The 27,968-nt window shown below is 36.6% G+C and overlaps 1 protein-coding gene across 11 annotated transcripts in view; it reads right to left on the reverse strand.

The window, feature by feature from the left end:
- Positions 1-398: 398 nt before the first annotated feature.
- LOC101268595 (probable phosphoinositide phosphatase SAC9) overlaps positions 399-27,968 on the reverse strand; it is a 32,451-nt gene continuing 4,881 nt past the window's right edge. For 4 of the 11 annotated variants that reach the window (XM_010326586.4, XM_004244909.5, XM_026032492.2 and 1 more), the window contains 12 exons: positions 26,717-27,315; positions 24,428-24,560; positions 21,627-22,843; positions 19,408-19,515; positions 19,083-19,253; positions 18,422-18,664; positions 17,521-17,934; positions 15,430-16,236; positions 13,209-13,406; positions 11,949-12,395; positions 11,619-11,849; positions 399-919 (listed from right to left, as the gene is read on the reverse strand). In XM_010326586.4, coding sequence (XP_010324888.1) covers positions 638-919; positions 11,619-11,849; positions 11,949-12,395; positions 13,209-13,406; positions 15,430-16,236; positions 17,521-17,934; positions 18,422-18,664; positions 19,083-19,253; positions 19,408-19,515; positions 21,627-22,843; positions 24,428-24,560; positions 26,717-27,315 — 4,850 coding nt within the window. In that variant the 3' untranslated portion in view covers positions 399-637. The remainder of the gene's footprint in view (positions 920-11,618; positions 11,850-11,948; positions 12,396-13,208; positions 13,407-15,429; positions 16,237-17,520; positions 17,935-18,421; positions 18,665-19,082; positions 19,254-19,407; positions 19,516-21,626; positions 22,844-24,427; positions 24,561-26,716; positions 27,316-27,968) is intronic. The other 7 variants (XM_069288029.1, XM_069288028.1, XM_069288030.1 and 4 more) reach the window with 2 other exon arrangements.

The raw sequence follows: 27,968 nt of genomic DNA on the forward strand, positions 1-27,968 counted from the left end.
ACAAAGAGGCAATGATATGAATATTATCAATAACCATGATCAGAAATACATGTTGAACACTCGGTTGATCAAGAATATAAATGTCGCCATGACCAAGAGGCAAGAACCCATAATATTCATATCGGATGTATTCGAGATATCTTCATTTGCTGTGGTACTCTAATCTCAAATCATCAAATACTCTTTTTAACTGCCAATTAACAAGTGTTCTCCACACATATATACATCAGACCGCATCCATCCTCCACTCTAATTGTGATCAAGGCTTCATTCTCATATTAATATTCCTGCCATCGCCAAACAAATTTGGTTTTTCAAGGATATTGGAAGGTAATTTAGGTCTTTTAGCTCTTTCAACTTTGGGATTCACACTTCTACAGTCTAAATCTATAGCAATATACTAGATAAGTTCCGTTAGTATTATATCTTCTTAATACAACCTCGTAATTATACATCCAACTCTTGCAAAATGTTCTCTTCCGCCACAACAAATTATACAGAATTTAACAGTATAAACTCTAACTCTCCTATACAACTTAAGATGAAATAATAAATCAATGATGTTCCTGAAAACAACAAGAATAAAAAGACTCCTAAAATACAAAATTAATCATGTGAACACTGGGGATTATCTTAATCAAACAGCTGAAAGACTCGCCCATTTTCCGAGCTCGTAGGGATCGGCATAATAATACAGCTTGATTCTATTAGCCAAAGACAGTCCTGCTGCCACAATCCGGACCCTAGAATCCGAGTCATCCTGCTCTGATGGATCATCAGTAAATGCACCAACATCTCCAAGAAGTCGAAATGAGATTCGACGAGTACTAACTTGTCTAGGAAAATCATAGTACATTGCTGTCCCCGCCTTCACCTCTGGCAGCCTGTATTCTGCAATGATGACCATATTGTGTGGTTCCTGTACATGATTATCATGTGAATTTACTGCTGTAACAGCTGAAAATAACACCATATGGGTATATTACAGAAAACAGCTTCTAGAAATAACCAGAAAAGTGTTTTTTTTACAGCTCAACAAACTTGTCCATACATTCAAAACCATATCAATCTCACGTGCGGGGTAAGAAATATTTCCTTTGCGAAATAAGATTATAGGAGGGATTGTTTGGGGCTCCATCCTGTTTTGGGGGGTGACCATCTAGTATTGGCATAAGTTACTTAGCCCAAGAACTTTTACTACACATACAGAAGGAAAGAAAGTCATATATCATTCAGCTAAAGATGTGATTTTGGTGGTCATAAACCAACACGACATTATCTTGAATATTCTAATTATTGGCATGTTCACCAAGGATGTCTAGATGCTTTTCTTCTCCGTGAAGCAAATTCTAGTTCGAAGACGAACATATTATACTCAATGTAATAGCTATTTGGTGATAGATAAATGCCTATTTATGTTCATATCCTCCTGTGAAGCATTGGCACAAATTTCTCACTTTGATCTAGGGGATGTAAAATTCTGGCCAGCTCTAACCATTCATCACTAGCAAATGAACTCTAATGATGTTGTTTATCTCCATGCAAGCAGAGGGATACTCCAAAACGGTATGATTTATTGCTGGAGTCGCATATTAAACTCCATATATCTACCTACTTCGTCCGAGGTCCAATGATACTAGCTTACTGAACACAGAGGAGGACCCACAAAGTGAATAGCAAACCAAGAGGATTGTCAAAACTCAAACAACATTAATTACATGGTGAAAGAGAAATCACATGAACAAGACGCTAGTTGCTAGGATCTATCTCAACTTATACAGAGTGAATTTTGTTTCTCTTCCATAACTTTAAGTAAGACACTTGAGCATACTTGTTGGATTTATTTATTATATTTTATCTTTAATTTGATTTAGTTTATATCAAAATTGTTTATTTATTCAATACTGAATTTTTTGGCTCAGCATATAAGTTCTCTAAATTATTTAGATAGAACTTAGGTCAAAATTTAAAAGATCTTCAAAATTTTTGGAAGTACCAGTAAAGTAGATATATATAAATTATAATAAAGACAAATCTGAATAAATTTCAAAATATTGATTTGGAAAATTTGTTCATTGTTGAAACATGACAAATATTAGAGATGATTATTGCATCGTGATGGCAAGATCAGAAAGAAGAAAAAAAGAGTTGCAAGCAATTCTCGCCTGCTATGTCTGATGTGCCTCTATTTTTGGCTATTGTGGTATTTATTTAAACCCGCTTGTGCCAAACTATAGGTCCGCCACTGACTGAACCTTTGAAACATGGCTGTCAGGTGATTGTAGGAGTCCTTTGTTTTAGATAAGGGTAACTGAATACACAAGAGTTTCATCATCAAATAATGATGAGCATAGGTCACCTGCAATCTCATCAGAGCATATCAAAACTACCCCTAGGGAGATTACAAATTGCCTAAGAAATCAACAAAAGTTTTATATCCCCCCTCATATCCTGTTCACACCAAAAATACAAAAGGCTAAGGCTATTCATTCTAATCTTCTGAATGTTGTTACTCTTATCCTCAAAACGTCTAGCATTCCTTTTTCCTTAAAGTCCCCCCAAATGCAAGTTTGGATCAACTCCCACCAATCTTCAGTAGAGTGTCTTCTTCCTATCTCCTTCCAAGGATGCAAATTTGTCTTCCCTTATTGAAGCACTTCATGTGTTAAGTATGCCCTTCTACACACCAACAAAGCAAAACATGAGACCTTTAGAGGTATTTTTACCTTCAAGATTAGCTTCTAAGGCCAAATTCTATTGTCTTTGACTAGCATTGCTACTCCAATAACAAGACTAACACTCCTTTCCTTTTGTAATCTCCACATAGGCTTATAAGGCTCAGTGGAAGTGCCTGGAAAGGTATTTAGGATTTGAAATAGAGTAGTGATTCTCTCTATCTCCCCGTCATTAAGAGTTCTTCAAAACAAGAAATTCCACCCTGTTGTCTCCTTTTTCTGTTGGCTGAGTATAAACAAGTCTGGAAAATATATTGCTAGGCATTCTTCCCCAATCCATAGATCATTCCAGAAGTCAATTTCCTGCCATTTCTCACCTTAAGTAAGATGGTTACCTTTGAACTATGGCCTAGTCTTCTGATGGTCTTCCAAACACTACATCCAAATGTTCCCAGAACTTCCTTAGTAGACCAAGGACTTTGCAATCCATATTTCTCAATGATGACTCTCTTACATAATGACAACTTTTAAGCGCAAAATCTCCACAACCATTTCTGTAGAAGACAAGAATTCTGAAGGCTTAGCATTTCTATACCCAACCCCTTATGCTTCCTGCTAAGTGTTAGGATGTCCCACTTGACTAGCTTGTAACCTCTGTTTTCTTTGTTTCCATTCCAAAGAAAAGATCTTCTAAGTTTGTTGATCTTTCTCATCTCCAACTCCATCCTCTATTTTAAACTCCAAATACAGAGTCTTCTATTTTTCAGAAAATCAACTCCAACCTAATTCTCTATTTTACTTTCTAAAAAGAAATCTCTCTCTCCTCAATATTATATTATTATTTCTATTTCGTTCTTATTTTCTTATTTCATAATATATGCTTTATTTATTTTTTCTAAATAATTACTTTATATAATTTTTGATGTGATATATAATTATATTTTATTGTAAATTTTTAAATAATATAAATTGCAAAAAAAATGTAATATAATACATAAATTAATGAAAAATTCAAATAAAAGTGATATACAATTACATGAAGACTCATTTATCAAAATTATTATGTTGCACTCATAAATGCTCTATTAATGCATTTACGGAGTTTAAAATGAACATTTTTGTCCTTAGTTTTTTCATGTCCTAAAAATTGTTCAAACCGGAGATTTTCATCTACCATCATTTCTATAGATGGGGTTGGAAACTCCACGGCATCTTGAATTGGTGCACTGAGACCACGTATTGTTATCTTGTATTTAAATTATCGTATCACGTTTTGTATTTTTAAATTAAAATTTTCATTTGCCATTCTAATTTTCTGCATTCTTTATAACGAAAATTAATTATAAAAATAAAATTTTATTATTGACAAAAATAAGAAAAAAATTAAAATAGTATTAATTTGAAATTATAGTAGTATATACCAAATAATATTTTTTTAAATATTATATTACATTTAAAAATAATTATGCCTATTAGATATTTAATCAATGAAATTGTATGCAAAATAATATGTTAATTAGAAAATAATAGAAATAATAATAAAATAACGAAAAAGTGAAATGGAGTGCCCATTCTCTGTTTTACTCTCCAAATATAGAGAATGGAGAGTAAAATAAGGTAATTGGAGATGGTCTCAATGCTCTTTGGAAATTGGAATAGGAAAAAAAAACTCATCATATAGGATGGGAGTGCATCTAGGACCGACTAGATCAGGGTCAATCTCACTCACAAAGAGAGGCTTCCATCTTGCTAGTTCCCTGTCACATCTCTCTAGTGCATCATTCCACACTCCAATATCCTTGTTTTGTGTTCCCAAAGGCATACCCAAATACTTTGTAGGTAGAGTTTCTATTTGGCAGAACGTTTTTGCCAGTTAAAATGGAGCCCAGAAATACCTTCAAAGACAGTGAGAATTGTTGTGATATGTCTCATTTGTGTCATCTCAGCTTCACAAAAAATCAAGGAGTCAATATCATAGAGTAGATGAGTAACACTCACCTCAGTGTTCATATTCCCCTGCATCTACGCTTTAAAACCTATTAACCAACCATTGACATTTACTCTCCTGATCATGTGATTGAGGTCTTCCATGGCTAGACTGACTAGGAAGGGTGAGAGAGGGTCCCCCTGCCCTAGCCCCCCTTTGATATTGGAAGAAACCTTCAGAATTTCCATTTCTAATTTGTGAAAAATTAACAGAGGATAGCCACTTCCTCCCGAATCCCGTTTCCTTCAAATATTTAGCAGAAAAGACCAATTGAAATGATCATAACCCTATTCTATATCCATCTTGCATAATGTTAAAATAGAATAAGTATTTCCTACTTCAAATAGGAATAGGAATAAGAATAAGAATAGGATTCCTAGTTGAAAAAGGATTCTAATGTAGTGTCTGCAAATAGGGTCTCAATGTAAAATTTAGATACACAATTCAATAATATTTTTTTCCCATATATTTCTCAAATGGTATCAGAGCATTGGTGAGAACTTCAAGTCACCGGTGTCAAATTCCGGTGACGACGGTGGGACTGATTTGCGTCATCTTTCGTTCTGAAAGTGTTGTGCAAAAGACAACACCGTCACGAGGCTCGGGAAGCTCAGGCGACCAAACCCCAACCAGACCCACCGAAAAATACCCCTTCACGCGTCGGTCAAAGCTGGGAATTTTCACAATGAGATCTATTCACGCGCCGGCGCGTAAGTGCTTCTCCGGTCACTTTTTTTCGAGAATTTTTATTCTGTTAAGGTCGCCCAGTATTTTCAACCAGATTCCGACCAGTTTTCTCTAGATCCTATCACCATAATTAGAGTTCCGGTGATTTTCGGGTCGATTCCTACAGCTTCCAATATTTTCAGACTAGTGTAGCACTTCCGGCAGTTTCCAACGTACATACTAATCTACAAAGAATAGACGAGGGAGAGAACGTTTTGGAAAACCTCGATCCAAGTGTAGTCATTGTCACAAGTCTGGACACACTCGTGACATGTATTATATTTTGCATGGTCCACCACCCAGTTATGATCCTATTGTTCTAAAGGAATATAGAGAGTTCTTTCGGTATCGTGCAAATAAACAAATGTCTCCACAAGTAGTTTCGGTTGCACAATCTCATGTTTCTGTTGCGGGTAATTTTGTTCCGGGTAATTCTGTTACTTGTGTGTCACAGTCTAGAACTCCTGGATCATGGGCCATAGACTCAGGGGCTTCTAATCATATATCTAGTAATAAATCACTTTTGTCTGATATTGTTTATTCACAATCCCTTTCAGCTATTACTTTAGCCAATGGGATCCAAACAAACCAAAAGGGGTTGGAAAAAGCCAAAATCGTATGTTCTGTCATCCTAGACTCTGTACTTTGTCCCTGGTTCTCCTTTTAATCTAGCATCGATTAGTCGTTTGACGAAATCCTTACATTGTGGCATTACTTTTTTTGATGATTTTTTTCTCATGCAGGACCGCAGTACAGGACAGACGATTGGAACAGGGCATGAATCACAAGGCCATTACTATCTTACCACTTCTAATTCTCTAACAGCATGCTCCGTTACACATTCCCCAGATCTAATTCACAAACGTTTGGGACATCCAAGTCTATCCAAACTGCAAAAGATGGTGCCTTGTTTGCTAAGTTTATCCACATTAGATTGCGAGTCGTGCATACTTGGAAAACACACTCGTGCTACATTTCCACATAGTACTGAGGGTCACTCAGAGTATTTTTTCATTAGTTCATTCTGATATTTGGGGTCCTAGTAGAGTCAATTTCACTTTAGGATTTCGTTATTTTGTTAGTTTCATTGATGATTATTCGAGATGCACTTGGGTTTTCTTAATGACATGTCGTTTTGAGTTATTTTTATATTCAAGGGTTTCTTTGCTGAAATACAAAATCAGTTTGGTGTTTCTATTCGTACTTTCGTAGTGATAATGCCTTATAATACTTATCATCCCAGTTTCAGGGATTTATATCTCACACACAGAATTATTCACCAAACATCTTGTCCATACACTCCTCAACAAAATGGTGCCGCATAAAGAAAGAATAGGCATCTCATAGAGACTGCTCGTACTCTCCTCATTGAATCCTATGTTCCGCTGCGTTTTGGGGCGATGAAGTCCTTTCATCTTGTTATTAATCAACAGAACACCCTCTTCTTTTATTCAAAATTAGGTTCCACGTTCCATATTGTTTCCTCAGTCACATCTCTATCCTATCCCCCCTCGTGTCTTTGAGAGCACATGCTTCTTTCATAATTTAGCCCCTGGGAAAGATAAATTAGCTCCTCATGCCCTTAAATGTGTCTTTCTTGGATACTCTAGGGTTCAAAAAGGGTATCGTTGTTATTCACATGATCTTCATCGATACCTTATTCTGCTGATGTTACATTTTTTGAGTCTCAGCCTTATTATACATCTTCTGATCATCCTGATGAATCTATTGTCTTACCCATACCTCAAGTCTTACCTGTGCCAACCTTTGAAGAATCTACGCTTACTTCTACATCTGCGGTTATGTGCCACCACTACTAACTTATCATCGCCGTCCACGTCCATCCTAGTCCTAGATGATTCATGTCATGCGCCACACACTGCTCCTACTGCAGACTTTCCTGTTCCTAGCCAACCACTTGCACTTCAAAAAGGTATACGATCCATTCGAAATACTAACCCACACTATACCTTCTTAAGTTATCATCGTCTATCATCACCCCTTATGCCTTTGGTCGTCTTTGTCCTCTATTTCCATTCCTAAAACTACAAATGAGGTACTTTCTCATTCTGGATGGAAACATGCTATGGTTGATGAGATGTCTACTTTGCATAAAAGTGGTACTTGGGAGCTTGTCTCCCTTCCTACAGGTAAATATACGGTTGGTTGTCGTAAGGGTTACGCAAACAAAATTGGCCCAGACTGTTAGGTTGATTGACTTAAGGCTCGCCTTGTTGCCAAAGGATATACTCAGATATTTAGGCAAGATTATACTGACACTTTCGCTCCTGTGGCTAAAATAGCATTTGTCTGCCTTTTTCTATCTATGGTTGCCGTTCGTCATTAGCCTCTTCATCAATTGGACATTAAGAATGTTTTTCTACATGGTGATCTTGAGGAAGAAGTCTATATGGAGCAACCACCTCGCTTTGTTGCTTAGGGAGAGTCTAGTAGCCTTATATGTCGATTGCATAGGTCACTATATGGTCTGAAACAATCTCCTTGAGCTTTATTTGGGAAGTTCAACACAGTACTTCAGTAGTTTGGCATGACTCCTAGTGGAGCTGATCACTCGGTGTTTTATTTGCATTCTGCACAGTCGATATATCTATTTGGTTGTTTACGTTGATGATATTGTTATCACCGGTAATGATCAAGATGGTATCACTAATTTGAAGCAACATCTCTTTAAGCATTTCCAGACTAAAGACCTTGGCAAATTGAAGTATTTTCTAGGTATTGAGGTTGCTCAATCTAGTTCAGGTATAGCTATTTCCCAACGCAAGTATGCCTTAGACATTCTTGAGGAGACAGGAATGATGGGATGTAGACCTATTGACACTTCTATGGATCCCAATGTTAAACTCCTTCCAGGACAGGGGGAGCCACTTAGTAATCCTGATAGGTATAGACGGCTCGTTGAAAAATTCAATTATCTCATAGTGACTAGACCTGACATATCTTATCCTGTGATTGTTGTAAGTCCGTTTATGTCTTCCCCTTGTCAAAGTCATTGGGAAGTAGTGGTTCATATAGTGGTTCGTATTCTGCAATATATAAAGTCGGCTCCTGGTAAAGGACTACTCTTTGAGGATCAAGGCCATGAGCATATCATTGGATATTCAAACGCTGATTGGGCAGGATCACCCTCTGACAAACGTTCGACATTCGAATATTGTGTTTTAGTAGGAGGTAATTTGGTGTCGTGGAAGAGTAAGAAACAAAATGTGGTTGCTCGATCTAGTGCAGAATCAGAATATCGAGCAATGGTGACATCAACTTGTGAGCTAGTTTGGATCAAACAGTTACAGGGAGAACTAAAATTTGGCAAAATTGATCAAATGGAACTCTGATAATTAAGCAGCTCTTCATATCGCATCAAATCCAGTGTTTCATGAAAGGACTAAGCACATTGAGATTGACTGTCACATTGTCAGAGAAAAAATACTCAAGAAATATTGAAACGAAATTCGTGAAGTCAAATGATCAGCTTGCAGATATCTTCACCAAATCCCTCATAGGTCCTCGTATTAATTACATTTGTAACAAGCTAGGTACATATGATTTGTATGCACCAGCTTGAGGGGCAGTGTTAGAATAGAATAAGCATTTCCTACTTAAAATAGGAATAGGAATAGGAATAGGAATAAGAATAAGAATAGGATTCCTAGTTGGAAAAAGATTCTAATGTAGTGTCTATAAATAGGGTCTCAATGTAAAATTTAGATACAGAATTCAATGATATTTTTCCCCATATATTTCTCACACGTAAGACTCCAGTCTTTTTTTGTTGATCTCTGCCACCAACCCATTAGCAATAAGTGAAACATCCATAATTTGCCTTTCTTCTAGGAAAGCCATTTTTGGTGTACATCAACCAGTTTCCCCATTATTGTCTTCAACCTCTCAGTCATCAGTTTGGAAATAAACTTATATATTCCCCCTATTAAGCCAATAGGTCTCAAATCTTCTCCTCTGCTCCAGCTTTTTTAGGAATCAATGCTATGAAAATAGCTTTGAAAGATTTTTCAAAAATTTCCTTCTGATGAAAGTTATGAATGGTCAACATCAGATCTACCTTTAATATTTCCCAACATGATTTGAAGAACTAATTATGAAGCCATATGGGCCTGGAGCAATCTCCATCACGTTGTTTTAAACATTTCAGGACCTTTGCCTCAGTAAAAGGTATTTGCATCCAAGTTTGTTCCTCCTAAGTTATAGTTGGGAAATCCAGGAAGTCAAATTGAGGTTTGCATTTCCCAGGTTCAGTGTAAATTTCCTATAGAAATCAATAATAGTGTTTCCGATATCTATAGGATCTTCTACATTTCTACTTTGTCTATCAGCCCGTCAATGGTGTTGGTTCTCGTGTGTGATGTTGCCATTGTTTGGAAAAATCTTGTGTTATTGTCCCCTTGTTTCAGCCATAATACTTTGGATTTCTGCCTCCACATTGACTCTTCATTTTTTGCCAGCTCTTCCAACTCCACTACTATGGTGGCTCTTTAGTCAAAGCTCTTGTTACCTGTAACTTATAAATTTCAGCCAATTCTTCCTGTAAACTATTCTCTTATTTACTAACTTCCCAAAATTTGTTTTGCTCTCTTCTTTGAGTTTTCCTTAAGCATTTTTAGTTTAACATTAAGTTTGTAGTCTGGGCATCCTTCCACCAAGAATTCATTCAACCAATGCTTGGATCAAATCAGTGAAGCCTTCCACCTTGAGCCACCAGTTCTCGAACTTGAATTTGACCTTTTCTTCTCCCAGTTTCACATTCTAACATGATAGAACAGTGATTAGAGAGCACTCTAGGCAGCAGCTTTTGCTTGAGAATATGAATCTACCTAGCCTAGCTACACTTGGATGATCTCTGAACCAAGAAAAGATCCCACCATGTAAATGGGGGTCATGTAATTCCATCTCTTGCGTCCACGTTGAGAAGTTAGACATAACAAATGAGATTTTGTTAAATCATTTTATATCTTCTGTAGTTCTGTTGTTTTTAAGCCACCACAGGTGACCGAAGGAACATCACAAATGGTTCCAACTGCAGGTAGTTCCTCCCATCAAAGTAACTTCTCATTCCAGGTATGGGGAGCATGCACTCCAGTAGATACCAGGTATAGACATTATGTGTTGATACAAACTTACAAGTGATGGAATACTGACCAGATTCAACTAGTGTAGTTTCTACTGTCCCGCATCATAAGGAACCCCCCCCCCCAAACAAGTACCCTCAGCTTCCAGGTAACCACATTTCATCCATCGGCATGACCATAATTGCTTAGCCATTACTTCAACGTCCTTGCTGATCTTTGTTTCTTGAAAGCAGTAAACATCCGCCGTCCATTTTTGCATTAAACGCTTCACCATTGTTCTATTCTTTTGGTTGTTTAACCCCCTTTACATTCCATGTCAATAGATGAACTTTCATTTAAAAGTTAACTCAAATTCCTCCCCCTACTTCTACCTTCCACTTTTTCATTAAAGCTAGAGTTTAGAATTTTCAATTTATTTTTCCCAATTCTTTGCTCTTTGGAGTAGACACTGCCTTTCCAGGCCCCTTATTATTATCTAACTATGATTCTCTCATCAATCTTCATTAACAATGCTATGGTTTCTTTTTCAAAGCCTCATAAAAAATTGGAAGTTAGATATTGATTAGATCAGCATCATGAATCTGTTGTATCTGCAAGTTTTGTTCCATCTCTTGCGTGGCATTGGCTGTTTAGATTTCAGATTCTTTTCCTACCTGGACATGGAGTCTTTCTAATAATACAATTCATGCATGTCTCTGTGAGCTAGATTAACTTGAATATAGAACATCTTGCATCAGTGTACATGTATGTCAGCATGTAAACACTATGAATATGCATGGAAGAACTAAAGCCATTTGTGGGAGAAACTGACATATCTGTTACATGTTGGCAAGACATACTAGAGTAGTTTTAGTTTACTTCAGATGGTACTTGAAACTTGAAAGAATTCTTAGGTTAAGCTAATCATATCAAATTTCATCACATGTTGCAGGTCATTAGCAAAGTGACATTTTGCTTAACTTATCAGACTCATCTAAAATGCAATAGTGTCTAGTACTGAAATAGGGACGAGCAGTAGCTTTACAAGATCAAAAAAGGAATCCGTTCGTAAGAAGGATGTGGAACAGTTTGTTGACATAGAAAAATTTCAGTTGATAAATGTAAATCACATCAGTAGTATCCTCATACCTGGAAAGCAGATACTTGAATATACAATACAGCTGGACTTATGAATCTGTCCTCCAATATACAAGAAGAAACATCCCATGGATTCACCTGTGAAGGTGGTGAATGGGTGACTCGAGGTTTTATTGCACTAAAACCATCGAGACGAAAACCTGCCAGCATAGGTGAAACTGGGGGTAGGAACTGTTCTAAAACAAGGTCGTTCTCAGTTAACCTCTCAACCTCAATTGGAACCTGGAAAGGGAATGGAATAGAATTTTATTTTTCTTTATTATGTAGGAGTGTGACAATTTAAATGGTAAAAGTTGCTAGAGAGTAGCAAGTTTGCCTCACCTTAAATCTGTTTAGTGGAGGACCTTTATCCAACAAATTGCTTGTATTTATCTGGTCAGAGCCTTGGCTTGGTGCCCCTACATCTTTCCTCAATGGGCTTCCAACCACCAAGATTCTTTTAGCATGAAGACACGGGTCACTTTCAACTGGTCCTCCGAATGAAGCACGCCTCACAGGTTCCGCGAATGGGTTCTCTTCTACGGACAAATGACTGAAGTCTTTCCCAAAATTTACAGAACTTGAGCCAACTTTTTGAAGACGCAAAGTTATCCAAATAATGCGGCATCGAACAGGATTACGGAAAGAAAATTTTACATGTCTAGGCACTTCAGAGGACTTCTCTTGTCCACAAAGCTCAGAGGAAGAGGTGATCATAGATCTCATATCCCATTTCCCCACACATGATCTTTCTTCCTTGTGTATTTTACTGCTTGCCCATATCTGAACCTGCACAGACAGAATAAGTTTCGGTTCTTAAAGCATTGCCAGTGGTGTAAGGAATGGGAAACCACATCATTATACAATGGGAAGAGAAATTGCATGAACAAGAAACAAATAGGCAAGTTCGTAAGCCTACAGGTAAATAACAAGTTATTTAAAGCATGAATTCAGCAACACAAGAGGAATGTCAAACCACATCAATTACATGATTAAAGAGAAATCACATGAACAAGAAGCAAGTCTCTAGGAATCTGCCATACACACAAGTTTCATGTCTATGGTCAATCTAGGGCCATTTAAACTTATAGGTATGTTGTAAATTAATAAAACAACGAGCTTAACAGATGGTAATTCCTGCTGCTGTTTCAGGCAAGTGTAACTATTAGACAAAAACATTTAACTTTGCTCTTCTCATGGAAAAACAAAGCAATCACAGGAAACAGAATGTGAAATATCTTATTAATACTTATGTCTCGACATAAAAATTATAAAAATTAAAAAAAAGAAAAAAGTTTTCTCTGATCAGAAGGATAGGCAAATCATGTAACGAATAACCAAAGGGGTCATAGAATATCACATGCAATTTTTGTTCAACAAGTTAAAACATACATAGCATTTCTCTTCCCAACAAAAGGAAGGAAAAAAGACTATCATTGCTTTTGGAAGTCAATCTATGAGAGAACATTAGATAATAAACTATAAGAAATTACACGACAGCATGAGATTAATCAGGTCCAAACAGTCTTGGCTTTTCCATATTTGAATATGACACAAAACCTGCTAGAGCTAAAAATCTTGTTGAGTGAGGAGTAAACTTACAACAGGAGTGTCTGCCATCGAGTAGCCACAAGGACTAACTAGAAGAACAACACCAGAAACATCAGATAAATCACCAAGGACAATGACAAAATCAACAGAGGAAGCACTGAGAGGAGCTCTCCAAAATGAATCTTGTGCTCCAGAATTCAATGGAGCAAGCAACGACATGAATGGTGCAGATCCTGGTGCAGTTTCAACCTACACAAGAAGGAGAAGGATCAAATCTACGAGAAGGATATGTTCCTAAATTCAACTTCATACTTCACGGGAGTAAAATCCTGAACTAGTAATTGATCGTACTTATTTAACTTATGGTGGATCAAACTTATATTTGATTGTCATAGATCAAACATTATTTCAGGAACCAAATGTTTTTTGCCATCAACTTGATAAAGATCCATAGTTGAATTTGGTAAGGATATATGTTTCAAGTGCTTATATCATTCAAAATAAAAATATGCCAAAGAAAATATTTCACAAGATCAAGGATAGGGTGTGAAAGAGAGCTCAATTGAAAGTAGAATTCGGAGAGAATTAATCAAAATATTTAATGAAGACATAACCTGTCATCTATGGCCTTATCATTTCTTATTCCAGTATTTCCATCACTTTCCTACTTTAGCCATGATCTTTCTACTTAATCCCTCAAAAGGAAATTTTAGAAGGAGCAAAACAAAATAGCTTACCTCTTAAAATTCAATCTTCCTAGTCATTTCGAGGTAAAGGTGCAGAAGGCAAAGGATCAACAGAAGGACCTAAATCAGACCATAAAAGGATAGTATTTCTAGAGGTTATTCTCAGGATATAAAAACATTACCAAAATTTTTTTCTACTTTTAAAGAACAAGAAAGAAAATGATGAATCATGTAACTCGGAGTGTGGACAATTTCTTATTGAAGTTAAGAAAAAGTAATTGAAATTTCAGTTGAAAAGAGCATCTGGAATTGAAGTTCTGTCTAGGCATGACTTCCACTTGGAAAAACTTAAAAGTTTTGTGGGTGAAAACCATGATTTCAGTTGAAACTTTCCTCAAACCAAATACAAGAACAAATATTGATTTGCAAATAATATTTCAAGTTGAAGTTTAAAGAATGAAATACTATTGTTTAAAGACAAATGATAAGCATGTATTTGGACAAATATTATTTGCAAAATAATGTTCTATCATTTTCACTATTTTTTTAGCATCAACTGGAAATAGAGAATTTGAAGTTGAAAAACTTGATTGGTAAGTACTTCAAGTGAAAATAGCTATATGGCATGATTTCAACTACTATTTTTCAACTTCAACTTAAAATACTCTTTTTTCAACTTTAGCTAAATATTGTCCGAATGGGGATTTTATTGGCATTGTTTGCAACAGAAATACAGCCTAAATCAACAGAAAGTTGTTGGTTAGTTGATCTTTGCCAATTTAAGCCACATAGATAGTGTCTTGGGGAACTTTCATCACACAAATCTCCAACTAAATGTAAGCTAGATTTTGAAACCTAAGGACCCTTCTTATTCTTTCATATCATCTAGCACAGACCCCAGTAGGAACAAGGAAGTTATTAGATACAATACATTTTATATGGTCGAGTGAAGAACCATGATGTGAGTTTCTGTCGAAGATTTAGTTGTTAACCTTAAGGATCTAATCCAATAGGCTTCTATATGGAATTCGGAAACAGTCTCTTCCCTCCCTTCAACTTTTTCTGGCTATGATCTATCCAGATCCACCAAGTAATCTTAGGCCCCGTTACTGGCTACCTAATTTTTTTCTACATTCATCCATCTAATACTACAACTCTTATTGCCATCTCAGATCAAACCGCAAAATAGCTTAGAGACCTCCATTATTCCTTTGTCAAATTTCAGGCACGATAATCTGGTTATCTCATCAGGACAAATAGAGAACTGACTTCTTAAAATTCTAATGAAGTATGGTCGGCAAGAATGGCACAATGTTGAGCTAAAATCTACTTATTCCATCAAATCAAGGTTCACCTAGTTACTTCAAAGTCAATTGCAGATGATGCTAGATGGAGAAAATAATTCTTTCAACAGAAATTAGTAAATAGGCAAATTAAAGTAGGCTTTTGCATTCAAGATAATCCAGTTTTACATCAACCATGAGATGCTGTGTCACTCACATTTGATTTCCCCCAGATTTGTGAAAACATGGAAAAGATCAAATCACTCCTCTTATATATATATTAGGATAGGTACAAAATATTACCGGGTGCAAAAAGCTTGCAAAAGGAAATTCAGCAAGTGATTCCTCTCCATTCAACAATTCCGGATATGCAGTTGGTGTGGATTGACAATCCCCCAAAGTAAATTTGAGGACATGGTCTACAGCTTTTTGAGCAGAACTATCTGCACGGGCTTTTCTCCTCTGGCCAACCAAAACCCTGATGTAGTCCAACATTAAAGCCTCAAGCACAACATCAATGCAGCAGGCTCTGCAAATGACACCATCAAGTGTCATGGAATGATTTGAGGATAAATCAACTGAGTTTACATAGATTGCTCCCCCCTGGCTGCTCACACCATTGTAGCTGGGAACCTCCTTGGAGTTAAACATAGCAAGTAAAAGAGCTCCTTTCCCTGCACAACAAACTTTACAGACCTTTCTTTCACATTCAGAACACACAAAAGAGGTCTGTGCAGCAGCTGAAGTTGATGATACAGAAGGCATATTTAATACAGGCCCATCTTCATAATGAACTTGGCATGCCCCACCAATACATCTTTCCCCTATTCCTGCTATATTCCAGAAATCTACAGCGCTATCATCGGCAATCTCAAGACCAACAGAAGCAGTAATTTTATCCTCAAGAGAAGCCTGTCCAAGCAAAGCAAGGACATTTGCTACCCTGCAGAATCCTCCCATACGAGAATTGTCAAGAAGTAGATTTGGATTTATACTAGCAGGGTCAACGCCAATTGACAACAATGCCCTATCCCTTTCAGCAGCAGAGAGGTTCAAGCGGAAGCGTTCAATTTCAAGTTTCATAGCTTCCATGTAGCTAATCTTTCTCTCCTGCATAGTTAAATGATAACAATATGGGTGTAAATAGATCAAAAATCTTCTGCAGCTGGATCAGAGTTGGAGTACCACAAACAAACATGCACATAAAATGGGAGTTCTACTTCTACAAGTGTAACAGCACCAAAGGAAATACTCATAATAAGTAATAACAACCTGGAGTTTCATACACAAAAAATTAATAACATAGGACGGATGATCATGATGATCATCTCTGAGAAGCACTTACAGTGAAATGATGAAATATGTTGAGTTCCCACATCAGTTGTGGGATGGGTATTTGGTCTCCTCCTATGGTCTTGCGTAATCCTTCCCTCATGGATTACCTTTTGAGGTTAAGGTATCCCCAAGGTTCATTTTTTAAATATGGTCCCCATCCCAGTTCATTTTTTTACCTGATGGTGGGTCCTCATTTTCTATTGTCCACACCGCAAAAGGGAGGACGTTTTGAGTCTCACATCTGTGAGGATGAGGAAAATTGGACCCTTGTATGGTGGAAATACTTATTGTTGAGCTAGTATTGGGGGTTAGTTAGGCCAAATCTCTATTTCTTCATCATGGTAACTATGGTATCAAGGCAGGATCCATCCCAATTTTTGGTTTCCCTATATTGGGTCCCTATATTAAAATATTGTACACGCTCTAGATATCCAGTTAGCACACAACAGGGTGTTGAGGCCCACATCTGTTATTAAAGGGAAGAGGTGGTCTCTTTATATGGTCTAGGGCGACCCTCCTCTCATGCGCTAGCTTTTGGAACAGAGTTAAGCCCAAGGTCCATTTCATTACACGTGAAATGCTTTGCAAAGGTGAAAACCTAAAACTATGAAATAAAGAAAAAATAATGATGGGATTGAAGGAGTAGGAGCCTAATATTTCAGGAATTAATTAGTTTATATGAGCTCAACTGCAATTACATCCTACTAATTACAAATTACAATAACTCAAAGCTCCAGATTTTGTAATGGCAACACTTTTTTTTTCGGCACTTCATAATATGGTTAAGCTATTTAACTTTATCAAGATTTAAACTTTTTCATTTGAGTGAATTTTGGCTACAGAAGAACCAAATTATTGGGTTTAGAGGTTGGATAGTGATGGGTAAAGTTTCGGCTAGCATTTGTCATTGTTTAAGATGGGTTATGCCCAAACTGAGCCTATTTGTAATATTAACCCACGTCCAGCCCATTAAAACTTAGGCAGGTCAAATGGGTTTGGCTGATGTTGCCACCCTAGTCAGAAGCATAAAAGTAATATAAAAATCCAAAAGACACCTACCATTTTGGGTCCCACAAGGAGTTTGAAACAATCCAAATACCGTTGAGTGTTATTGTCAGTAAGCCCTTTAGACGTGCTGTTGAAAAAAATGTTAGCTTCCTTTGGTTGTTGGACAAAAGCATCATCCAAGAAGTCAAGCAGGTCATCTCCGCCATGGAAGACAGTTTCAGCCACTGGCTGCCTGTTAGAATCTGAAATTCTGCTTTCGCCTGTTAAAAGGTCTACCCATAAGTCAGCAGACGAGTTCGTTTGTGTACCAGTGGTTAAAGAAGAAGCGAAAGGATTTTCCCCGGGCTCAGTCAGAAAAGGATTAGTAACATCATGATGGGTTTCTGCTTGTTTAGAAAATCCAGTGCCAGAGCCTTCATGTTTCAATATGTACCTCCATGGAAGACATACTCCAAGTATCTCAATCTGCATGTGTTTTTACAAAAAGAAAAATGTACTGAAGAGATTGAAGAAAATATCATGCAACAGCATGGCTCCATAACTGAGTTAAGCCATCTTACTTAGACCACATGATAATAAAATAATGATGCATTTATCTAGCTGGATTACGTTCTTTCTGTAATGTGTTTCCAATTTTTTTTGAGAATTAGATGAACATTTCTCTTTTTTTTTCCAATCAGGTAACAAAGATTCCCTTTTTGTACTGGTTAACTATACAATAATAAAAGTGCGAAGCCATAACACTAAAAAGTTAATTGACCAAAATACTATTTTAACAATATGTTTATAACTTACGTTAGTCATCAGACTTGGATGATGTCTTCTTTATCATATTCAGATAAATGTAGTCAAAACTTCCACAAAAGATTATGTTTAAGGAAGTAAAGAAACCTATAAATTTTGTTTAGAAAGACAGGATGCCTAAAAGTAAAATTATCTTGTTTCTTTGTACCTCACCGAGAGTTATAGGACCTCCACCATCCGCAGTAGGATAAAATGTGAGTGCAACAACACGAGTAAGAAAATCCACTTCTCCTTCAAGTTCCTCAAAATCATACATTAATGGAAGCGTGGATGCATCTTGGGCATGAAGGCGTGCACCTGCACCAGTGATAGCCATGTCCTCTGCACTAATTGGTCCCGACAATGGAATCAAAATATTAGTCCCATTTGCACACTGAGGAATAGAAGCTCCCTGTGAACAAATTCATGCAAAAATTGTGAACTTTAGACAGTAACCCCAGACATATATGCACATGAAAAGTTTAACTATTTCATTTTTCTATGAAAGGTTTCCATTTTCATACATTTGGTAGGATAATAGCCTGTAGAGTACAAGAAAAATAATATCCTCCATCAGGAAAAAACAGGTATATGTGCATGTTGATTTCCCAGTAACAGATGGAAAACGCAAATACCTCTCGGCCTATCCTAGACACCTTTAGCCATTATCAGAATCTAAAAGGCAAGGCATAAAAACTCATCACTGTAGAGAAAGATGTCTATTAAGCAAATTGCATGAGCATCGCATAGATTTGAATTTTTTGAATAGCTAAGACGCAAGTAACAACCAGGTACAGCCCTAACAATTTCACAATAGAAATTGAACAGACCTCCAGAACAAGTTTAAGACCATCCAGATAACGCCCTGTCCTGACATCAACTGTTGATGGGAACGTTGAATCATCAGAACCATGTGCAATAGTGAGAAGTAGCTGACAAACATGACAAGGCTCGCCAAGGTAAATAAAAAGTTCAAGTACATCAGTCGCCTGTGGAGTAACCTGTAAGAAGATGTGTACACAACTGAGACAAGGTGCCCAATGCTGGATATAAATGAACCTACTGTAGATGTAACAGCAGGGGATATTATACTGTAGAAGATTCTTTTATCAAATAAAATGCAGTTTAAAAATGTCAAAAGCATTATGCAGGTACCCATGTCATTGTTTTTCTTTTAAAACTAAGAAGACTTGCTCCACCATCGGAAATCGGAAACATATTCACAATTGGCTTTAGAAAGCATCCAGTGGGACGGGAAGCGACCTGTCATCAGCACAAACAACGGTGACAGAATAAGTTTCAAATGACTTTCACAAAATAAAGTTAGCTCACTCAAAACATATAACCTCAAGTATAACAAATTGACGGAAATATCTCTGATTACAACAAAAACAAAGCATCCCATGTCATCCCTAAGTGGAGCCCGAGGATATGCGGATTTTTAGGCTTATGCCTCTTTTATCATTCATTTTAGAGATAATTAAAGTGGAAAACAATTTCCTCTTAACAAGGAAAAAGCTTGAGCAAACTGTTTCAGGATTTTATTGCATCCAGGCAGTGCTGAACACAGAAAGTCTATCCAGTATATTATTATAACACACATAGGTCATTTTAGTTAGTAAGTATACATTTTCCATGTGTGGTGCCCTTCTTGTCTTTGTAGAATCATAATCAGAGTCCACATATAAATACAACCTCAAAAGTTAGGAATCTGGAAAATTGTGTGTCTTAACATCTTGAATCCCTTCAGAGTCTAATTGATGCAACCTATTGTTCCATAACTTTGGGAGTTGTCCCTTCTGTCGCCAGTTCCAATAGTATGCCTTCTTACCAGATCTATATTAAATCTTTTTAATTCTTCTATATATAAGATAGCACCAGAAAGATGATACATAGACAAAAGGCATTGCAGGAAGAAGAATCAAGAGCCTGGTATGAGCGGAAAATAAGAATGAGCAGTAAAAGGGAAAAAAGCAACAAAAGAAGCCTTCACAATCTGCCTGCAAAAAACATAGTAACAAACCATGAAAGATACTGTTGATATGAACCAATAAAACCAAAATGAAAGGATTCTATTCTATGTTGTGTGGACTCTTCCCCTGCCGCACCTGTGACAACATGATAGATGTAGAGTGAGAGTGAGTGTGGGATCCATAGCGGATTTGATCGATTTAACTTGGGTACATTGAACACATTCTATGACCGAGACGTATAGATTGATTGGATATTTGTTCTATTTTGGGTTTATGTCTCTTTCTCTCTCTCACACACACACATACAGAGAGACGTGTGTGTGTGTATATATATATACACACACACACACACACACGCAAGATAAGAATAAAACACGTGTTTATAAAGAATAAAGTTTTACTATTTTTAGTTCAATAACTTCAAATGATAAAAAAAAACACTCTATGTGTCGTAATATACATTTATTGACCATATCCAACTCTCGTATCCGCACTCGGATCCATTATATGATGAAGAATCCAACCACAAGATCCACATCCGGATCTAATACCTGCACTTGAATCCGAGCAACATACATTCTACCCAATAAATGCTCTTCAATCATGTACTTGTCCAGGATTCCATTTTATCAAGCTAAAAACTCCAAGTCTCCAATATAGTAGGCTAGAACCTCGTTCTCCACTAAATGTTGGGATGAAAAAATGAAAGTTGTGAAGAAGCAACATAGATTACAAACAGTTGGGATTTCATTTATTTTTTTCGGTGCGGTCCGGAAGTAAAGGGGAAGGAAGAAAAAAGTGAAGAGATATGCAGCTTCCCAAGTCAGTATGTCAAGCCCTCTTGACACTCGATATAAACTCCATCTCTAGTCACCCATCCAAAACTGCAGGGAATTATAAATGTTTCATCAAATGGGATCATGTCCTCCCACTGAACCACACAGATCTCATCAAAGTAATAGGTGGATAAAGTTGTCTTCCTTTTTACCTTCTCCTCTTCCTTTTCCATTCCCAACAATATTCAAATAAAAAAGACACTTATTAGGAAATTATAGAAGTTCAACGTGATCTGAACAAGTTGGGTTCAGGTTTATGGATCAAGAAGAGGGTAGGAAAGGATAATCATTATTGTAAAGTATACATTAGCAAGACCCAAGTTGCTAACAGTTATCAAAGATTTAAGTGAAAAAGACGCTCCTTGCTTATATGGTGATCAGGTCAACTAGGATGCATTCAATGGGTGTCAAGATATAAGCTTAGAAGAATGTCAATATGAAGCTAAAAAAATGACAGTTCAAGAAAACAATACTATAAGCAAAATAAAAGAAAGGAAAAGAAAAGAAAATGAAAGAAATTAGAGTCACATGTAACAAGAGTGTAGGAGAACAATATAAAACGTACATATAATGGCTGGATTGGAATTGATGGAAAATGCTTGAAAAGCCTTAATCCAAGAAAAATCTCTAGTTGCTTCTGACGAGAACTATCTACAACAGCATTCTTATATCTTCTCTGAAGAGTAATTTTCATATTCTGTGCAGCAGAGAACTGTTTAAACTTGCCTGCTTCTTCATTAAATATGCTAAGAATTTGGCTGTGCATAGCTTTGGAGCCAGTATACAATGTTGCATGGATGTCACCAGCAAGCAAAAATAAATCTGCTAATTGTGAGACAGGTGATAAGATTGTCGATCTCTTGAAGTCATCGAATGTCATATCAAATCTCTTCCAGGGTTTATCTGGACAGGGATGATTCCAAGTAGTTGTCCTTGTATTGTGATCAATAAAATATGTTTTCCCAGTTACAGCGTCAGTCCGTTTCTCCCAGCCAGGGGGTAATGGAGCTGTGTATCCCCCATTGTTATTATATGACTGATAACCATATGCCAAATCACTGTCAAGTGATATACCTAACCGTCTGCACTGCTCCATAAAAACCTGGAGGGCACCAAAGAAACTAGCAGCATTGGTCCTATCCAAGGAATCAGCGCAATTGTAACGTATCACTCCATTTTGATGTGATCTTAAGCAGAATGCTCCATCAATGTCATCGCTATAAATTACTTCACCTTTGCAATCTTTGATGCGCTGAAGAGAAGGCAGATAATCCCCTTCAGTGATGCTAATAGCAACTGTTGGTGCTTTTAGAAGGTACCAGAGTCCTTCAATTGTTTGTTGTTCTCCTTTCAACTTCACACTGGCATGCCAATCATAGTTTATTAAATGAACCCGAGTATGAGGTAGTTTTCCAATTGATCTAATATAATTCAAAGATTCCTCAAAATGATGAACCAAAATCGATTCTGATTTTCCTTCACCATTCCTAAGCAAGTTGACACATATAATTGGAACAAAAGCACTCTTTCGCTGGTTCCCACTAGCAGCTATATCTAGGTTTCGTGCATCATATCTCTTAGTTAACCTTTGATAGTATTGAGCACTTCCTTTATAAGGATCACGATTGGCGACATAGATTTCTGCTTCTGCAGCAGTCAACTTCAACTCCGCACCCCACCACATAGGAATAGTGCCTCTTCTCCAGATGTAAGTATTGAAAGGAACACTTTGAACAGCCCTTTTGGGAACCCATACAAGTTGCTCACATTCAACTTCATTGCCTGTCCATCAAACAGTAATGAAACTAATATAAAAGGATCATAATTACAATTATAAGCCTCATTTATAAACTCGGAATAAATTTCAAACTGACAGACGTCGAAGATAAACATATCCCAATGATTCTTTTTCTTGATGTCCAGCATATCTCACAAATTAAACTATCTAAACATTGTTAGGTTTTATTAATTATTAAAATTATCAATTATTATTAATATAAATCACATATACATGTCAGGGAAGATACCAGAACATACTGTGCTGGAAAATTGAAATTAAATTAGGTATAGAACTGATAGCACCATTCTATACAGAGAACATAAAGTATACACTAAAGAATCCCTGCAGGGCCCACCTTATACCAAGGGGTGTCATCCGACACTGCTTAGTTGGAAAGTTAAGTTAAAATATACACATAGAAAATGCAAAACACATGTACATATAACACACGATGACAACAGCTAATACAAACTCCTGGATGGCTTGTTGGTTAAGTGCTTCCTTAATGTGGCTGTCACCCCGAGTTCGAACCTTGATGGCAGCGATTTGTATATTTTTTAAGAACTCTTGCAATCTATTGTTACTATAGCTGCTAAAAGATATAACTTTCATTTTAAAGTGTCATTCGAACCTCAGAAAGCCCCCCCCCCCCCCCCCCGAGCTCTTCAAACTAAACAAACCAATCAATCAAGATTCATTATTGCATATGTCTTGGATGTTAAATAACTTCCCCACAAGCTTGAACTGTATATAGCCTGTTTGGCCAAGCTTTTGGATGTCAAAAATGTTTATTTTTTAAGATTAAGGTATTTAACCAAGCTTTTGAAGAAAAAAAAAAGTGTGTTTCGGGATTAGATATGTTGTTCTTCAATATCTAAAAAAAAATTAGCTTTTGTCTCAAAGCAAGTTTTTGAAAAATATTTTTGAGAAAAATACATTATTTACTTGGCTAGACACTAATTGCTTCTAAAAAATATTTTATAAATTTATTGGTCAAGCATAAACCACTTCTCGACAAAATAATTTTGTTTATAAAAACATTTTTTAAAAGAAAAGAAAAACCTTTCTTAAAATAAGTTTGATTTTAGAAGTTTGGTCAAACAGAGCAATTAATCACGCAAAACCTAAAATCCTACTGTTCAAAAATTAGTCAATCTTTTCTTTAATTTGATCATTTGTTCTTCCCTTTAAGTGTCGACACCACTTACAAAACTTTCCGTGTACGCCACTGAATCCCTGGACAATTCAATCAATAATAAAATGAACACAGAAATGCAGAAAAGAGACAACTACTTTGTACCAGAGATAAGGTTTGAAACATAATGTACTATCGCTAACCAAAGCATGCAGAGTCATGCAGAACTATGTCAAACAAACAGTAATGGAAGAATAAATGAACAAATGCAGAGCTATTATAAAGGAATATTCTTAACCATATCCATAAGAACAAAATCCACAAAGAACCACAGTAAATAATAACCTGGTCTCTGTTCTCGACAAATGATATGACCTGGTCTGTTCTAAAAGGCAACAAAAGGAAAAAGAAAAAAATCAAATTCAAGATGGAGAGGGTAATTTTATGCTACCTGTACTATAGCAAGAATTCAAGCCTCTTGCTAGATACCGAGTCCCAGGATGAAGCCTACTACGTCGAGCAGTGAGAGCAACAACCCCTTCTTGCTGACCTAAGCTTCCAAAACTTCGGGATTCTGCAAAGCCCTATGGATTATCATCGTCCCAATGAGAATTCATATCATCACATTCGGCATAATGGTTCATAATAGAAAGAGTTTTGACCCTATTTATCAAAAAACAAAGAATATTGCTCTAGAGGTACAGATGATGGGAGATGAAAGATAGTTACAACTTCAGTTTTCGACTCAAATACAAACAGCATAGATACGAATAGAAGATCAAAGGCATGGAATACACTGGAGCAAGAAAACAGCTCAGATAGTAACCAATCAAATCATCAAACCAGGGTAAGTAATGAAATTCTACCTCCAATTTAACCAACAATCTAATGGTTCATGTTAAAATATAATGTGGAATGATCATGTCACCATTTTACTAACTTTAAGTCAAAATGCATAAGAAGAGGGAAGGCGGTTGATAAGATTTCTCAAATAAACACTCAAAACAACCAGGATAAAAGATCAAAGTCATCAGATCCTATTTGTAAACAGCGACCATTGTGCAAAGGACCAACATCATCGCCATGAGGAGTCTATCCATGAACGGATCAGATGATATTTCTATTCAAGCAAAAAAGAATAAATTTGACATCTATGTTGTCAGAGGCACGCTTAAGCCCTGAAGCGAGGCACAAAATATGTTGAGCGTTTCGCCTAGCTTAATGTGCGATTCAGTATCATCATCAAGGTTAATAAATACCTTTCCTTGCCAGTGAGCCTCTTCTAAAGAGGTGACACTAAACAATTGATATCTCGCTTTATCGTAAAAAAAAATCAATTTCTTTGTTCATATACTTATCATTTATGCTTATAATTATTAGTCTTGACTAAACATATATATTTTTTCCCTTTACACTGTTTTTCATTAAAGCCCATGCTTTATTTGACTTTGCTCTTAAAGCCCAACAGTCCTTAAAGACTTTTTTTTCTGCTCTTTGCTTTTGATAACACTGTTTGACACATAAATTCACAATTTTATGTCTTCAACATCTCAAAAGGCTGGTACAGAGCATATAACTTACTGATAAGCCAGCATAGGCTATCTTTTGAGACTCAGGTAGATCTGGAGGAGAAAAACATTTTTTCCTTAATAATAGCAATGAGTGCAAACATTACGATTTCACTTTGAAAACTCGGTGCTTTGGTTTTAACTTGCTGGAATAGTAACAACTGTATCTTGATTTTTGTAGAAACAAATATGATTGGGAAATTCCTAGGATAGCCTTGCTTTTAGATGATCTTGAGAATCTGTTCCTAGAAGAACGAGTACCAGGTACTTACTTCCATATGGAATAGGCAGGTAGATGGAGTTTTCTCAGTGAACTCTTGCTATAAAATTCCAGCGGTTATGGAAGTTGAAGGCTCTTTACGAAGTCAGTTGTTTTATTTGGACAGATTTGCACAATGCATACCTTACCCAAGGCAACCTTAAGAGAAGAAGTATGTAGCAGCCATTTATTTTTGCAGTGCACAGTCACAAGACAGATCTGGTCGCAACTTTTTAATCTTTTCAGTCTCTTTGTCATGCCCTATGCAGTGAGGGATCTTCTAGCCAGCTGGGCCATCAGGGGGATGAGTAAATCAGCGAGGAAAATATGGAATACCGTGTTAGCATCTGTTGGGTAATAGGTACAGATGTTTTGTAGGGAAAATAGAGGGTGTACAGAAGATTAAGTGCACCTGCTTATGGTTTTTTGGCTTTTTGGTGTGACCTACAGACTGTTAAAGATGAGAAATTAGTATGCTGACTTTATAAACGCACTACAGGAATAGGCTTTTGTATAGGTAGAATCTTCTCTCTCTTATTCTGAACGGAATAATCCAAAAAAAAAAAGGAAAAAAATCATTGGCACCAACTTAGTGCCAGATTTCTGTTTGCAATACTTCTACTTAACCAGTTCAAAAGAAGAAAAAGAAAAGGTGCATAACAAAAACATTTCCTTCGTAGGTAGAAGGAGAAAGAGAAAATCTACAATGTCAACTACACTTTTGACATCACAAGGTTTACACCAACTGTACAAAAAAGTGAAAACATGAGGTTCTTATAGTTTCAAAGATTATTTTGTTTTTCTTTTTTTTTCTTTCTTTCTTTCATTGTATCATATGCATACAAGTGGAATCATAGCAAGTGTCAAATGTCAGACAGTACAATATCTAAAGGTACCAAGTATGAAGTAAAACCTGCAGAAGAACAACACAATGCTCTGGAAGTCCTATCTTTTTGAAGGGCATTGAAAACCATTTATTCCACACAAATTCATCATCAGGGTTCAGCAAGGGCATACGACTTGGAAAAGGTCTAGTAATATCACGTGATTCACAAAAATAATGCTTGCCATCAATATCAAGCTCCATCACTTCTTGAACATTCTTAGTTTCACCTTTGCCCAGTGGCTGAGGGTTTTGAAGTGAAATCTTGATCCATTGGGTCTCTGTTACAGTATATATACATCCACCCCCAGGCAAATTCGGAATGCTGACCGATAACTTTGTCGCAACAAGAAGTAAACCATAGCTCCCAAGAGAAGCATAGCCTAGCACAGCTCTGGCATAGGTTATACTCTTGCACAGCCATTTTGAACCATTCGTCACATAATCTAAGGCTTCATTTTGAGAATTGAAAATATCATATCCTGTCTTTGCATTATAGCGAAGACTCCCAGTTGTGGGATCAACATAGATCACCTGTGTATCCGTCCTTGAAGACAAACTAACAATAATGTATACTTCACTAGATTCCAGAGTAACAACAACAACAGATGTATCCCGCAGACGTCCAGCTGAAGTAAGTAAAACACGAAATGAGTGAACACGCCAGAAAAGTAGGATAATGCACTAAATTCAATTCCACATGGAACTGAATATCCCAGTAAAAAGTTCACATGAACATATAGATTAGTGAACAATGAAGCCTTGCATGCTCAAATACAAAAGAAAGTATTTTTTAATGGGGTGCTTTCAGTAAAAAGCATCAAGGAGATGCAAAAAGTACATGATACAAAATTTGACATTTGAACTTACCAAAAATATAGCTGGGTTATGTACACAACTGACTAAGCTAGATCTAGAGAGCTAATGAATCCGAACATTGTGTATACTCTCACCAAGGCAAAAGTTTGTCAATGTCGTTAATAAGACTAGCAAAACAAATTAGCAATACACCACACCTTTAAAGAGCACTTATGGAGTTCCATCAAAACATCTCTTGTTTCTCTCTGCCTAAATGCACAAAAACAGACAAGCCGGAACCATTTCCTTATTTTCTTCATGGGTTTATCAACTCTCCATAAACTCCAACTCTTATAAGCATCTTTTGTTGTGGAAGGAGGTACCCATTTGAGACCTAAAATGCGGAAAATAAAATATACCATATGACCAAGGCAACTCACAATGCAGAAGCAAATAGCAGGTACTTTCAGCTTCCTTTTGGCAC

The sequence above is a fragment of the Solanum lycopersicum genome, chromosome 8 (assembly GCF_036512215.1).
Source record: "Solanum lycopersicum chromosome 8, SLM_r2.1".
NCBI lineage: Eukaryota > Viridiplantae > Streptophyta > Magnoliopsida > Solanales > Solanaceae > Solanum > Solanum lycopersicum.